The 16490-nt window shown below is 35.7% G+C and overlaps 1 protein-coding gene across 12 annotated transcripts in view; it reads left to right on the forward strand.

Annotated features, from left to right (window-relative positions):
• The window catches only part of LOC106871743 (brefeldin A-inhibited guanine nucleotide-exchange protein 1), a 171554-nt gene that overhangs the window by 56935 nt on the left and 98129 nt on the right, over positions 1 to 16490 (forward strand). For all 12 annotated transcript variants that reach the window (XM_052970066.1, XM_052970065.1, XM_052970068.1 and 9 more), the window contains exons 4-6: positions 7181 to 7325; positions 8740 to 8886; positions 14538 to 14717. In XM_052970066.1, coding sequence (XP_052826026.1) covers positions 7181 to 7325; positions 8740 to 8886; positions 14538 to 14717 — 472 coding nt within the window. The remainder of the gene's footprint in view (positions 1 to 7180; positions 7326 to 8739; positions 8887 to 14537; positions 14718 to 16490) is intronic.

Raw genomic sequence — 16490 nt, forward strand, 5'->3', positions numbered from 1 at the left:
TGTATATATATATATATATATATATATATATATATACATATATATATATACATATATATGCACGTGTGTGTGTGTGTGTATACACATACGTGTATGTGTGTGTATATATGAATATATTTGTGTATATATGTGTGAGTGTCCATGCTATATATGTGTATGAGTGTCCATACTAGCTACATATATATACGTTCCCCATGCTATCTTGTTGTTTCATTCCTATTAAAAGTTCTTTTCATTTCCTTTGTACTTGGATGTCTTTCCTGCTGCTAAGCACTTTCAGCTTAAACTGAAAGCAACATCTATGCTTGGTAAGGTAAATTAAAGTAATGAGTGTAACCTCATTTACTCACTGACACACCTAGTGGGTGTGTTATTTATAGGTTTGAACTAATTAATCTTGTAATCAGCTGGAATATTCTACAGTGTGGGTTGTGTAGAACAGTGATCTTCTTACTACTGCTATTGCAGCCAGTAATAATAATAATAATAATAATTCTTTCTACTAAGCACAAGGCCTGAAATTTTGTTGCGAGAGGGCTTGTCGATGACATCAATCCAAGTACTAGGTTGCTACCTTATTTTCTTGATCCCAAAAGAATGAAAGGTGAAATTGATCTTGGCAGGATTTGAACTCAGAACTTACGCTGGAAATGCTGCTAAGCATTTTGTCTACTTTACCAATAAATTACAGTGGTTTCAAATTTTGGCACAAGGCCAGCAATTTTGGGGGAGGGGTAAGTTAAGTGCATCGACCCTAGTACTTGACTGGTACTTATTTTGTCGACCCCCCAAAAGGATGAAAGGCAAGGTCGACCGTGACAAAATTTGAACTCAGAATACAAAGATGGATGAAATACCGCTAAGCATTTTGCCTGGTATGCTAACAATTCTGCCAGCTCACTGCCTTACCAATTATAATAATCCTTTCTACTAAAGGCACAAGGCCTGAAATTTTGTTGGGAGGGTTAAGTCGATCACATTGACCTCAGTGCTCAACTGGTACTTATTTCATCGACCCCAAAAGGATGAAAGCCAAAGTTGACCTCAGTGGAATTTGAACTCAGAACACAAAGACGGACAAAATGCCACTAAGTATTTCATCCGATGTGCTAACAATTTTGCCACCTCACCACCTTAATGATGATGATGATAATAATAATAATAATAATAATGGTTTTCAATTTTGACACAAGGCCAGCAATTTTAGTGGGAGGGATAAGTCAATTACATTGACCCCTAGTGCTCAACTGGTACAGTAATGCCTTGATATACAAGTTAATTTATTCCCGGAGACCACTTGTAAATTGAAAACTTGTAAAGCAGAGCAATAATTTCCCATAGTAGCACTGTTATAAATCGTAATTCATTGGCAGAAAAATATTTTACCGATAAAATTTATAACACTTGTAAATAAGTGGCAGTAAGACAACAGTAGAATGGTAAAGAATATTTTATGTAAAGTAAAAAGAATGTCAAAATCGTTTATAATGAAAAATATTATTATAATTGTTTTCTGAATCATTTTCACTCACACTACTCGTGCACACCTTCACTTGTAGACACTACTGCCGATTCACAAGCACTCATAGTAGATTTCTTGTAGATTTCTTTTTAAAAAACAAGTCTAGAGTTGTTTGCTTAGAAGAAGTTTTTTTGTTTTTTTTTATTCTCTATAAATTTGTCGGTAACACGCAGAAGCATTTGTTATGGTAGTAGAAACTTTTGCACTTCATTCAAAATTTGGATCTTGTGCTTGAAAAATAAAACTCGTAAAGTGAGTCCTTGTAAAGTGAGCTATTATTGTATTTATTTTACTTACTCTGAAAAGATGAAAGGTGAAGTTGGCCTTGGTAGAATTTGAATTCAGAAGGTAAAGAGCTGTAAGAAATGTCTGCCTTCCATGCTGGCATGGGTGGGACAGTTTGACAAGAGCTGGCCAGGCAGAAGCCTGCATCAGATTTCTGTAAATGTTTTGGCAGGATTTTTACAGGGGTAAAAGAAAATACAGGAGGATCAATTAATTATGATTTTATTGAACATATTCCTGTCTCAGATTCACACTTCTTGCAACAGTCCTTCAGTTTTTCTAAGCCCTGTAAAAGAACTTGGAAGGTTGGGCCTCCAACTAAGCCTTTTGCGATACCCTTAAAGCCTGGAACTTTTTAGTACCCCCTCATATGTATCTTGACATTGACAGTTAACAAGTGTCAGCCATACAAGCAGTGTCATTCATTTCCAATATTCTACATGAACATATCAATGGAGAAGTATCACTTTGCTTGGAAACGAGATGGTTGGTGATAGGAAGGGCATCCAGCTATAGAAAATCTGCCTCAAACTCCATCCAACCCAGGCAAACATGGAAAAGTGGATGCTCAATGATGATGATGATTTCAGTTTTTGTTCCACGTGGCTATTTTTCTCTACATTCCACTGATAATTTCTGACTTTGGTTTACTACATTGGCTGTGTTGTGTATGACAGGCCTTCAGTTCTTCATAACAACAAACAAAATACTTCTCTGTGCTTAATTATGCTCCCAAGTTCAGTTCTGTCAAGGTCGACTTCGCCTTTCATCATTTATAGTGTGGGGAGTCATAAAGTGAAAGTACCAGTTAAATAGGGAGAGATGGGTTGAAATAATTGATTCCACCCCCACTCCAGTATGTGTGGCCTTGTGCCTTTCTTAGAAACCATATGGATTCTAGGGAAGAATTCTCTTTTGTTGATGTTTTTTTATTTTTGATGGGTTCTATCGTAATATTTTGTGTGGTTTTGGTTGTTATTGTTGTTGCCCTGAATTGAGAACTTCTTGCTTGCTTGCTAACCGAGTTAATAATTTTTTCGTGTTGTAACATGAATTGAATTGTCAGACAAAATGTAGTACTGTTTTGCTTGTGGTACATAAAAAATCTTTGTATCTCTTTATCCCAATATCATCATCGTCATCACTGCCATCATCACCATTAACATCATGATCGTCATCAGTTCCCATTACCACCACCACCATTCCCGTAACTTCTATTTTCATCAACAGTACTGTCATCACCATCACTGTCATCACCACCACTACCACCACCACTTCCATCACTGTCTTTTTTTTTTTCTTCCCCTTTACCCTCTTCAGAGTTGGTTTCCATGTATACCAGATATAACAACACAATGACAATATGAAAACCCCCTCATGTTCTCTCTCTTTCTCTCTCTCTCTCTCTCTCTCTCTCTCTCACCACTGTTATCCTTCATCCTCCACCTATCAATACTGATTTGTCTCCACCTTGACAGCAGTTGCCATGCCCACAGAATGATACCAGAGAAGCGTGGACAGATGTATAGCTAGCTAGCTATATGATGATGGTAGTGGTTTAGACACACAAATAAAAACAAATAAAATAAAATCAAGAAATTACTCAACAGTTGACATTCTTTTTTCCTTTATTAATTTGTTTATAAATAAATAACTATTGCCACCACAATCACTATCATTACTATCATCATCAACACCACTCTCATTTTACTCTTGCTTTCTCTATACACTTAAGTTCACTCCGTGGATCTCTCTCTCTCGTGCACACACACACTATCTCTCTCATACACTCTCTCTATCTCTAATGCATGCTTTTTATGTGTGTGTGTGCTGATTATTATATGCCTCCACTCTTGTTAATCACTCACTACATTCACCTCTACCCCACCTCCATCTTTAACCATTTGTTACTCTCCTCTCACTCTCTTACGAAATTATCCCCCACCCTCTTTATATCCACTGTCCATATTCTCTCTTACACTCACCTTCATATCATACCTTGAGACTTTGCTCTGGCACCTTGTCACTGATTTCTTTATCTTCTCAGTTACTCCCACCTGCCCTTGTATAATGCAGGCTAACCATGTACCTCTATAAGAAGGCATCTGTATTTGTCCCTCTATCATAGTTTAGCCTTTTAACATCTGGCATAAACTCAATGCCTCCTCTCTCAAATACCCTCCCACCCCCATTTAGTCGAGGTGGGGGAGGTGATATTTCTTTTGTTTTGTTGTTCTCTAAGTTACTTGGTGTCCTCACATGCAAAAAGTACCCAGGAAGAGCATCCAGCTGTAGAAACCACGCCAAAGCTAACTGGAGTTTGGCACAGTCTTGCAGTTTATCAGATTCTATCAAATTGTCCAATCCATACCAACATGGAAACTGGGTATTAAAAGATGATGATGATCATACATATATATGTATGTATATCTCTTGCATTTCAGTTGGGTTGACTATACCTCCTTATGGTACTTATTTTTGATTTGATGGTGTGTATTTTTTTTATACAATTATCATTGAATTTACATTTGTATAGTACAGTCTACATTGCTGTAGAAATTGTGCTTCATCATTATACTTGTTTATGAGTCAACTCTGAGTGAGTAGGATTATAATTAATGACATTTCAGCCATGACCATCCCATCATTTTGTACATCAAGGATTATATTCAATTTCAATATAAATAATTTATCTCAACCACAAAATTACAGCATATTAATGATGTATGAACAGATAAAACAGAGAATAGAACAATTGTGGTTGCAGGTTTGTAACAAAGACAAAGAATTGGTTGCAGGCCGTCAAGAAGCCATTGTGATTTTTATAGCTGAAACTAGCAAAAAAAAAAAAAAGAAACAAGTATTTAAAATTGGATTGAAGTATTTACAATTATGAAGGCACATGGCTCAGCGATTAGTGTCTGGCTCACAATCATGAAGTAGTGAGTTCAATTCCTGGACTGGGCTGTGTGTTGTGTTCTTGAGCAAGGCACTTCATTTCATGTTGCTCCATTTCACTCAACTATAGAAATGAATTGTGACATCACTGGTGCCAAGTTGTATTGGCTTTGGGTAACATCAGTGGTGTGGAGAGGGGAGGCTGGTATTCATAGGTATCTGCTGGTCTTCTTTAAACAACCTTGCCTGGACTTGTGCCTTGGAGAGGAGTTTTCTAGGTGCAAATCCATGGTCATTCATGACCGAAGGGGGTATTTACCCTTTACTATTTACAGTTAAATTGACTAGCTCACTTAGTTGTCTTGAGCCAATGCGAAGGGCAACATTGTTGTTGGGAGATTAAATATTGACTCTTAAGCAACATCCTGGTCAGTTATGTACTCATAGTGTTCAGTTTCTTACATGCTCAACATCAGCTGCAAGACTCATGCTTGGAAGAAAGTTCTTGTATAACCATCAATACTTGATTAAATGTCTTGGACAAATGAACAATGAGTGTAATCTTAGCTGTATAGTTTGTGTTTAATATTGAACTCATGTACAAATTTGCAACCACTGGTGCAATCACACCCACCTACTCCTTCAAAGCAATGCTCCAGCATGACCATAGCCTCTGATTGAAATGAGTAAAAGACAAAGAATTGGTTGCAGGCCGTCAAGAAGCCATAGCTGAAACTGCAGCAAAAAAAACCCCAAAAAAACAAGTATTTAAAATTGGATTGAAGTATTTACAATTATGAAGGCACATGGCTCAGCGATGTGAGCAGGCCAATCAGTTTATTCACATCTGAAGATTTTGGTAAAGAGAGGTTTAATAAATTCAATCTGAGTGTGACAACTGTCATGGTTCTGCACATATCTCTGGTGACATACATCCAAGTACAGTATGCAGGTTAATGAGATAACTGCTGTTTTTTGGTGCCTTGACTAAGTGCAGGAATGACATTGTTAAGATGGTGGAACTGTGTCCTAAGGTGTTTTGGAGGGGTTGTAGCTATGTTTGGACTAAGCAGTGTAGTTTTCTTAGGATGGGTGCTGTATTATTATTTAGACTTAGGTCAGCCTTGAAGAAGATTTATTGTCAAAGGTATTCTATTGGGGACCATCCTGTTTTCTTTGCATATCCAGGGCTGTGTCATATCAACGTATTTGTTTTGTTTTTTTTTAAAGCAATAGTTAGCAATTGAGGGAACTTTGCTGCTATTCCTAGTAGTTCAAATGACCACATAGAGGTTCTCTCATTGGCTTATTATTGATGCCTGAGATTTGAGAGTCATTGTGCAGTAATAATGAATAAAGCTCCTAATATATCTGTATAGCTTCTATATTTTGTGCATTTTCATTTTATTGTGCAGATGATCTGTAGAAATGCAGGAATTGTGATTTTGTCTTCTTTTCATTTGTTATTGGAGAGATTGTGGCTCAAGGCAGGACTAACATAAATCTATGCTGTATCTATGTTGTTTGCACACTAATGTTGCTGTTTCTTTCTGTCAACTCAATGTGGTAATTGTGAATGCTTTAGTTAGGCTTGTGTTATTTTGCTTTTTAGACTACATCTATTTGTTCTGTGAATATTGTGGATAGTTGTATAGAATTGATACTGTTTTAGTCTCCATTATGTTGAGTGTGATGGTGGAATGTATCTGATGTTTTCTGATATAAATATTTTTTTAGTATCCTTTGGAAGTCCAAGATATATACATAATATCCACTGTGGGTTCAATTCTACAGCACAACACACCTTGGGCAAATGTTTTCTATTGTAGCCCTGGATCAAAGAAAGCCTTGTGAGTGAATTTCGTAACTGGATACCAAAAGAAGCTCATTGTGTGTGTTTATATATATATATATGTGTGTGTGTGTATGTTTACCCTTGTCTTGACATACAAGTTCCTTTCCAGTCTTCCTTGAGAAACATGTCTGGCCATGGGGAAATATCTTCTTTGAAAAAGGTGTGAGGGTTGGTAACAAGAAGGGCATCCAGCCATAGAAAATTTGCCTCAACAAATTCCATCTGACTCATGGAAAAGTGGGTGTAAAATGATGATGGTTATATATATATATATATATATATTTATATATATATATATATATATATATATATATATATATATATATATATATATATATATATAAAACCCATCTCTGTAATGTATAAAAACATTTTCATGTTTTTTTTTTTAGAGTGAGAATGCTGACAGAAATGACACTTGAAAAAGTATCAAGAATAACTGATAAGATCTAGAGCATCATCATTTGTCCTCTCATCCATATTTGGTGTAAAAATGTGATACATAAATGTGTTACATATTGCAGAGATTTTTAGATTTGAAAAAAAAAAAAAATTAAAAGAACAGTTTTGCTGATTAGCAAAAGAACACTACTTAAATATTGTTTTGTTTTCCATTTCAGACAAGGAACAAAAGCTTCCTCAGCTTTGCCCCTTCCGAAATCTGCATCCGAATTTGTTGAGACTGACAAGTATTTCTTGCCCTTTGAACTTGCATGTCAGTCAAAATGCAACCGCATTGTCAACACTGCTTTGGACTGTTTACAGGTGAGTACATAGATTAACTGTTTAGCATTTTAACTGGCCACATCCGGTCCGGATATGCTACCTGTTTTATGTTCTAACCAGCCAGATCTAGCCTGTCACACCTACCCTTCAATGCCATTATAAAATATACAATCACATCGTCAAAATTTTGAAGTTACAAAATAATGCATAATTAATTAAAAGCAATGTGAATGAAAAACCATTAGACAGAATAATTTGAATGCTCAAGGGTTAACAACCTGTCCATCTCTCCAACAACATACTAATGTCGTTGTTTACATACTTCTCTAAACCCTAGTCATCTGTACTTATTACTAAGGTCTATTTCCCTCCCCCTCTTTCCATGTTTCTTTTTTTCATTGCTCTTTACTTTTCCATTTTCTTTCTGTCATCTCTGTCCCTGAACGTGTGTGGCCTAGTGGTTAAGGTGTTGCACTCATGACTGTAAGATCACGGTTTCGATTCCAGGTTCAGGCGGTGCATTGTGTTCTGGTGTAAAACACTTCAGTACATGTTGCTCCAATCCACTCAGCTGCAAATGAGTTCCAGCAATAGCTGGGAAGCTAACCCTGTGACAGACTGGTGTTTTGTCCAGCAGGTAGTTTTGTAATCTTAGTTGCTTATTCACCATGCAAAGCTGGTTAAGTTCCAGTTTTATGAGTTCTAAGGCTAAGCCGAAGTCTGTACCTCCACTTTCTCTCCTCCTTTCCTTTATCCCTCTTTTTTTTTCTTTCCTCCATTGACTACTTTTTATCATGGCTATCCTTTCTCTCTTCTCTTTTCATCTCATTTCTTCATTAAATCTCTTTCCTTTCTTTTTACAAACAAATAATGGCAGTGAGAAAAAGAACAGGCTTGCTTTCCTTTCCCTCTTTCTTTCATTCTTCTAATACCAAAAACCACCACCCTTTCAGATATGCCCTCCATTTCCCGCCAAAAATCATTTCACTATTTTAGGACCTACTGTTATTTGATCTGAGACCACAACTATAATTTATTCTATAAATATGACTAATATAACTTACATATACATTTATGTGTTTGTTTTGCAAAATTCAAACCGTGTGCTGAAATAGATATTGTTATACTTGGAGATAGTTATATTTTGCCAATAAAATACATACACTATATATTTGGTCTTCATTCCATTTTGGGAATAAGTAGAACAAGAGGAGACATGGGATAGAGAGTCGCTGAAGACATCACAGGATGTGTGATGAAAGAACTTTGACAAAGAAACTAAAATAATAATGATAAGGGTAAAGTGAGGACCAAATATATAGCAAGTGTGTTTAATTGACAAAATGTGACCAACCCCAAGTATAACAGTAACTTATATATACATGCATACATTTGTGTTTTAATTTTGTGTATGTTTATATAACTTTGTGTATCTGTGTTTTTCTTTCATTAGAAACTCATTGCCTATGGTCACCTGACTGGCAATACTCCAGAGTCTTCTACACCTGGCAAAAGGCTTATTGACCGTATTGTTGAGACAATATGTGTTTGTTTCCACGGGCCGCAGACTGATGAGGGCGTCCAACTGCAGATTATTAAGGTAACTTGTTTTTTATAGAATCATTGCTACCAGACTTGTTGTTTTTAACATCATCTTTCTTAATATTGTTATGTTCTGGAATCTTGTTTTCACTACTCTGTTACTGTCACTTCATCCTGGTTTTTGTTGCTGCCATCCTTGGTGCTGTTAGCTTCATCATCTTCCATCTCTATCATTGTTATTACACTTAACATCTATGGCCTTGTTGCTATTGTTGTTGCTGTTATTAATTTTCTTCTCATTGTCATTTATAGCTTTGTTGTAAGCATCAGTCTCATCGTTGCCATTGTCTGCCCTATACTCTAGATCTGTCAGCAGTTCAGTTTCAGTACAACTAAACACGTTACGTAGTCTACTTAATTGAACTAAACAATATAAATACATTGTCATTATTTTGTTGATCTTGGTGAAATTTCTTTTCTGTTTTGAATTTAGATCTTACTACAGTCAACTTCGCCTTTCATCCCTCTGAGGTTGATAAGAGTAAACTGCCAATCTAGTATTGGGTCAGTGTAATAGGAACTGAACCCGCTTCTCACCCTGCCTAATTTAGAAACAAGTTGTTTGTTGCTCAATGGACTGGGCCACTATTACCTATCACTGCACTTGGAAACAAGTGGATAATTGGCAATAGGAAGGGCATTTGGCTGTAGAATAATTCTGCCTCAACATACTCTTGCAGGCCTGGAAATGTAGACATTAAATTCCTGAAGTGGAGGAAGATATTTTTTTTTTTTTTTTACTTAAGTTTCAGCTTAGAGCTGCGGCCATGCTGATGCACCACCGTGAAGTTGACCTCGGCGGAATTTGAACTCGGAACGTAGCGACAAGCGAAGTACCGCTAAGTATTTCGTCCAGCGTGTTAACGATTCTGCCACCTCGAGGTCTATATGTTTATATAAAATTTATAATTCTGCCAAGTTTGATTTTTAATTTCACCATTGAGGTTGATAAAGTTATTGCAGTCAAGTAATTGTTGATTAAATAGACTACATGTATCTTCTCAAATTTCTGGCCTTGTACCTATGTGGAAGAGCTGTAAAGAAATCATTGTTAATTTTTGTTGTTGTTGCTCAAATCATGCCTCGTTAAATCATTAACTTTACATTTCATTCATTTGGAGTCAATAAACTCCTTATCAATCCATGTGCTGGGATCTTTATATTACCATCTGGCCTCGTGCCAGTTTTAGCAATCACTGTGCTACAGTAATAATTGTAACAATAGATCATCTGGCAAAATGCTGTAGGTGTGTTTGTTTATGATCTGAGTTGAGAAACTTCTATGATGGACTCATTCTTTCAAACTTCTGGGACTAGTAAAACAAGTACCAGTCAATTACTGGGGCCAATACAGGTACTGGTGTGGCTGTGTGACTGAGAAGCAGGTTCAAATCCAATGCATGGCACCATGGGCAAGTGTTTGATTCTATTAGCCCCAGGCCAACCAAACCCATGTGAGTGGATTTAGTAAGAAGGACACTGAAAGGAGCTGTGTGTGTGAGGATTTCAGACATTTTATTCAAAAGCTTTGGATCCGATCTGCTCCTGAGGTTTTCCAATTTGGTAGCATTATTACCTGCTGCAGTTGATAGTTATTGTGATTGACTCTTTATCTCTACTATTCAGTTCTGTTTTGTTTTGATCTATACTACATTTTCATTATATAATCAGGTGCCTCCGAGTTCCATATTATTATCCTGTTGAGATTGACTTTGCTTTTTTATCTTTTAGTGTCAATAAAGTGAGTACCAGTTGAACTTTGGGGTCGATGTAATTGACTAAACCAGTGGTTCCTAAACTTTTCTTACTCATGGCACACCTTACAAGAAGTTAGAATATTTTGGTACTCTTAGTGCATAAATTCTAAAATTTATTCAAAAGGTGTTTAATACATATTAGCATAGCATAAACTATAAAGTAGTATATAGGTAATTAAAGATACAGAAAAATTGCATTACTTTCTCTTTAATATATGAAGCAAAGTTATCAATGAGAAACATTGCGCTTGATGTGTTTTGTAAAACATTTTCAATATTGGGACATATTTGAGAAAGACAAACCCTCGTTTCCTCTTCAATGCAACAGAGCCTCTCTCTTTTTTGGTGGGTGGATTTGAAATTGAGGGTTGAAAATCCCAATTCACATGAATACTATGTGGAAAACTGCATCAAAACAGATAAAGCTTTTTTTTTGCTACTCAGGGGTATTCTCCCATAATGGCAATCCAAAATTTATTAATAGGTAACTCAGCATACTTGATTTTAGTCTGCGATCACTGGATGTAGATGTCAGTTCTTTTTCTTCACATATTTTCAAACCAATATTAGATGGAATTTTTATGAAGGGATTTCGAACCCAATCATACTCTTCTGTGTTCAATGGCAGAAAATAAAAGTTTATTTTTTCTTCCAGATTTTTCAAATGTTCAAATACGATAGGAGTCATTTTTTTATGCAGCTTTTATGTATCAAGGGAAACATTTCGAAGTTTAGCTCTATATTTCCAAATTACAACTTTTTAAATGAAATCATCTTATCTGTTGAAGTGAGAATGTTTTCATTTCTACCTACATACTTGTGTTGATGTTATCAAGTTGTGCAAATATCTCTGTTAAATATTCCAGCTTGGAAACCCAAAATTCACATTGTAGATATTCCAAGAAACGTTCATATTTTTTTTCTTTGAAAAATGCATGCAATTCCTTCTGGAGTTCTTGTATGCAATGTAGCACCTTACCTTTTGAGAGCCATTAGACTTTTGTGTGTAAAAGTAAGCGCTTGTGTTGGGAATCCATATCAACACAAATTTGTTCAAGTAAGCAACACTTCAACAGTCTACTTTTAATATAATTAGCCATTTCAACAACTTGGTTTAATACTTGCTTTAACTCAACTGGTATTGTTTTTGAAACTTGTACCTCCCTATGTATTTAATCCTACCCTTTAAGACTGGGGTTGATGTAATCACTTTCCCACCCATCAAAATTACTGGCCTTATCCCAAAGTATGGTAGAATAATTATTATTGTGTTACGTTAGTAGAATTGTTAGAGATTTGGACAAAATACCTAGTAGTATTTCTTTTGGCTCTTTGTTCTGAGTTCAAATCCCACTGAGGTCAAATTTGGCTTTCATCCTTTGAAGGTTGATAAAATAAAGTACTGATCAAATACTGGAGGAGGGTGTCAACGTAAGTGACTAACCCCCTCCCTCCTAAAATTGTTGATACTGTGCCTAAATTAGAAACATTCATCATTGTGGATAGATCTTAGTATTTTTACACTCCCAAGGGTTGAGTCATAATCAATGACAAAGAGCTATTTGAGATTTTTTTATCAGCCAAATTTTCTAGTGAATTCTTTTGTAGTTAATTATGTAGTTTTCTATAGTAGCTATATACAAATCTCAGGTCCAGTCTTCTCCAACCACGATTTCATTTTCTTTGTTATTTTACCAAGTATCCATATTCGTAGCACAATTTCAACTTTGCTTTTGCAGTAATAATTGTAACAATACATCTGTTTGCAGATCTTTGTTTTTCTCAGTTTTTATTATTATTGTTGTTGTTATTAGATTTTACTTCTCAAAGCTCTCGATCTTACCTGCTCCAGTTAATTCTCTGAGAGCAGACTGCAATCTGTTGTCAAGGGTCTCTCACGGTCTCTTTCTACAAATTATAAGACTAGGTACTTAGATGTTAAGTATTGTGGAAGATACTTAACACGCATATACCAATCTCAAAATCTTCACTGTACTTGATACAGCAGTTTTTTGAGCATACTCTACCCTCCTGTCAATTCTAATTTTTGTGACATATTTCTCAAACTTGATTGTTAGTTCTCCAGGTGCCCCTACAACTACTGGGATGACAGTTACCTTTTATTATTATTATTATTATTATTATTATTATTATTATTATTATCATTATTGCCTCCACCTTAGTGAAAGCGGAGATATTGTTTTCAGTCATGTTTGTTTGTTTGTCCATGGACAAGATCTCAAGTACCGCTGGATGGATTCAGATGAAAGTTTCAGGGGTATTTGGCCTCATGACTGGCACAAACTGGTTAGATTTTGGAATCAATCCGGTACTGGACAAGGATTCTGGATTGTTATACTTACTTTATATGATTATAATCTTGCGTTGACTTTCAAGTCTTTCTCAATTATCTCCAAAGTTTCCAAAGTTTTATTTTCATTTCTCTATTATTAATTTTACTCCTGTCTCTATCTTAGTAGAAACTGATGGATAAAGAAATCAAACTACATAAACAAATGGCAGCAAAACCATTCAGAAATTAAACAGCACTAACATATTTTTATAATATATATATATTACATACATATTAACACTTTACAGTATACTTACATGTATACATACATTTATACATCGATCTAAAACAACAGGAATAATAAAGGAAGGCTGGAATTTAAGAGAAGAGAAAGCCAAAAGGTCTCATGCTATTTATTTAAAAATTCCTAAGTAGAACTTATTATTACCTCTGCCTTTAAAACTATTTTTAATGGTGAATTTGTTAACTTTGGCTTGTATTAAATAAGGATAAACTATTTATTACTATTGCTAAATTTTCTACAGCTACCTTCACATTCCATGACTACCATTGGGATCCATCAGGTACCGGACAAGGATTCTGGATTATTTTTCTGAGTGTTTTACTTAATTTTTGAGAGCAGTTGGATTCATTTTTAATATTCTCGCTTGTGAGAGCAGTCGAGTTAATTTCAGATATTCTCATTTTAAAAATCATGTCTGACTAATCGTTGAGAGTACGTTGGTGTTGCTTTGGCGGAGGTTTGTGCTCTTATTATTATTATTATTATTATTATTATTATTATTACTACTAAGGCAGTGGGCTGGTAGAATTGTTAGCACACTGGACGAAATGCTTAGTGGTATTTTGCCTGTCACTATGTTCTGAGTCCAAATTCTGAGGTTGACTTTACCTTTCATCCTTTTGGGGTTGATAAAATAAGTACCAGTTACGCACTGGGGTTGATGTAATCAACTCATCCCCTCCCCCAAAACTGCTGCCCTTGTGACAGAATTTGAAACCATTATTATTATTATTATTATTATTATTATTATTGAAGGTGACATGTTGAGAGAATAGTTACTAGACAAAATGCTTATGGCATGTCTTCCAACTTTACTTTAGGAGTTCAGATTCTGCCAAGGTTGACTTTGCCTTTCATCTCTTCAATTGAGCATTGGGCTCAGTGTAATCAATTAACCCCTTCTCACAAAATTTCAAGCCTCATGCCTATTACAGAAAGAATTATTACTGTTATTATTATTTCTCTTTAAGGCAACAAGCTGGCAAAATTGTTAGCACATTGGATGAAATTCTTAGTGTCTTGCCCATTGCTATGTTCTGAGTTCAAATTCTGCCAAGGTCAACTTTGCCTTTCATCCTTTCAGTGTCGATAAATTGAGTACCAGTGAAACACTGGGGTTGATGTAATCGAATAGTCCCTTCCCTCCCAATTTCAGGCCTTGTGCCTTTAGTAGAAAGGATTATTATTTCTCTTTGTCAAGTCCTCCATTGTAATTTTGAAATAAAAGAAATTATTACAGCTACTAATGTTATGATTATCAATATTATCATTATTGTTATTGCTGTCTCATTTAGGCTTTGCTAACTGTAGTGACATCAAACAACTGTGAGATCCATGAAGGAACTGTTCTACAAGCAGTACGTACCTGTTACAACATCTACTTGGCCAGCAAGAACCTAGTCAACCAGACAACAGCCAAGGCCACGCTCACTCAGATGCTTAATGTTATCTTCTCCAGAATGGAATCCCAAGCTGTGAGTTTCTTTGTCTTTCCACATCTTGTATCCATGAATTGTGACAGTTATTGATGCTTGTGTAAATGTATTGAGTGTTATCCTTCACCCCAGTAAAAAACTGAGCCACATTGAATTCTCTCTTGTTGATTGATGATGAAATAACTGTAGTGGCATGTGAATCCGTGACTTATGGTTTTCTTCCTCATACACCTAATCATTTTGCTTTATCCATGTGTGTGTATATGTATGCATGTATATGTGTCGGTGTATGATTTTGATGTAATGATATTTGTTTGCATCTATTGTATGTGTGTTTGTGTAATTCCTTCAAAGAAAGACTCTTGCATGAATCATTAGATTCCACCTTTCCTTACAACATGAACTTATTAGATATCTTACCAAACTTCTGTGTATCTTCAGGCCAACCAGAGCCTTGTGAGCCAATTTAGTAGATGGAAACTGAAAGAAACCCACTGTATATGAACATATATAAATATATATTTGTCTTCAGAATTTAAAATATGTCACAAATATATTTTAACTAACCTAAAGTTTGCTCATGTCTAAACTCTGCTTGGTGCTGATACTGTTGTAATTTTTACCACCCTAACGGTCTAATGGCGCAACTCAGTCAATGTGGACTGTGTTTTAGTCAAAACCATGACTCTAATAAGTCTGTCCAGAGTTGCCTCTCTTCAGTATTTCCCATTCATAATGCCTAAAGGGCTAGAAATGCATCTAGGAATCCTACAGGAGCCAACACTGGACAGATATGGAATTTTTTTCCTTGGTAACTGCAGTGAATTTGCCTTTAGAGGTTGAAATATGTCACAAACATTTTAACTAACCTAAAGTTTGCTCATGCTTGAACTGGTTGACCTTGATACTGCTGTAATGCACACACATACACACACACGTGTGTGTGTTTGTGTTTCCTTGTCTTGACATTGCATAATAATTGTAAAATGGTTGTCATTGTCATACAAGTAGCGTCATTCATTTCCAATATTCTACAAGAATATGTCTAGGCTTCGAGGAAATTTTCCTTGCTTAAACACAGGTGAGGAATGGTGATAGGAAGGATATCCAGCTGTAGGAAATCTGCCTCAATAAACTCCATGAAAAAGTGAACACCCAAATGATGATGATATGCATATATGGTACAAATTACGATTAAGGCATGACCATCATTTGTTCCCTGCGTATGTTTCACCATTGTGGTTATTTGCCTCCTCAGCAGTGAATGATTTCTCTTTGCAGTTGGATGTTGGACCTCAATAGTTCTTAGGGGAGATATGTGTAGCATAATGCAATAAAGTGTTTCACTGATAAGTTGTGGTTCAGTATCCAATTATACATGAGACATCCACTTCAGAGATGCAAGTAACCACAGCATGAAGCATGCATAGGGAGAAAAAAATTATATTAACTGCATTTTGGGTTTATCATGATTTTCCCTATGTTTGCTCTGTATATTGTAACTACTAACTATAATATAACAATACTACTAACTATAATACTAACCACATTACTATACTGAAAGTAGACTGGGTGATGATATTCTACATGGAGCCCTAAACTCACCAGTAGTAGTTATACATTTAATGGCACATGCGACATACTATATAGAAAATCTGCCTCTATAAACTCTCTCCGACATTTGCAAGCATGGAAAAGGAAAGGTGTTGTTTAAATAATGGTGGTGACACATGGCAAGCTAAGTAAAATACTGTATGCAAGGACAACCACAATTTTACTTTGCTTGACATATGTGCTTGAGAAGTCATGTCA

This window comes from Octopus bimaculoides, chromosome 8 (assembly GCF_001194135.2).
Source record: "Octopus bimaculoides isolate UCB-OBI-ISO-001 chromosome 8, ASM119413v2, whole genome shotgun sequence".
Lineage (NCBI taxonomy): Eukaryota > Metazoa > Mollusca > Cephalopoda > Octopoda > Octopodidae > Octopus > Octopus bimaculoides.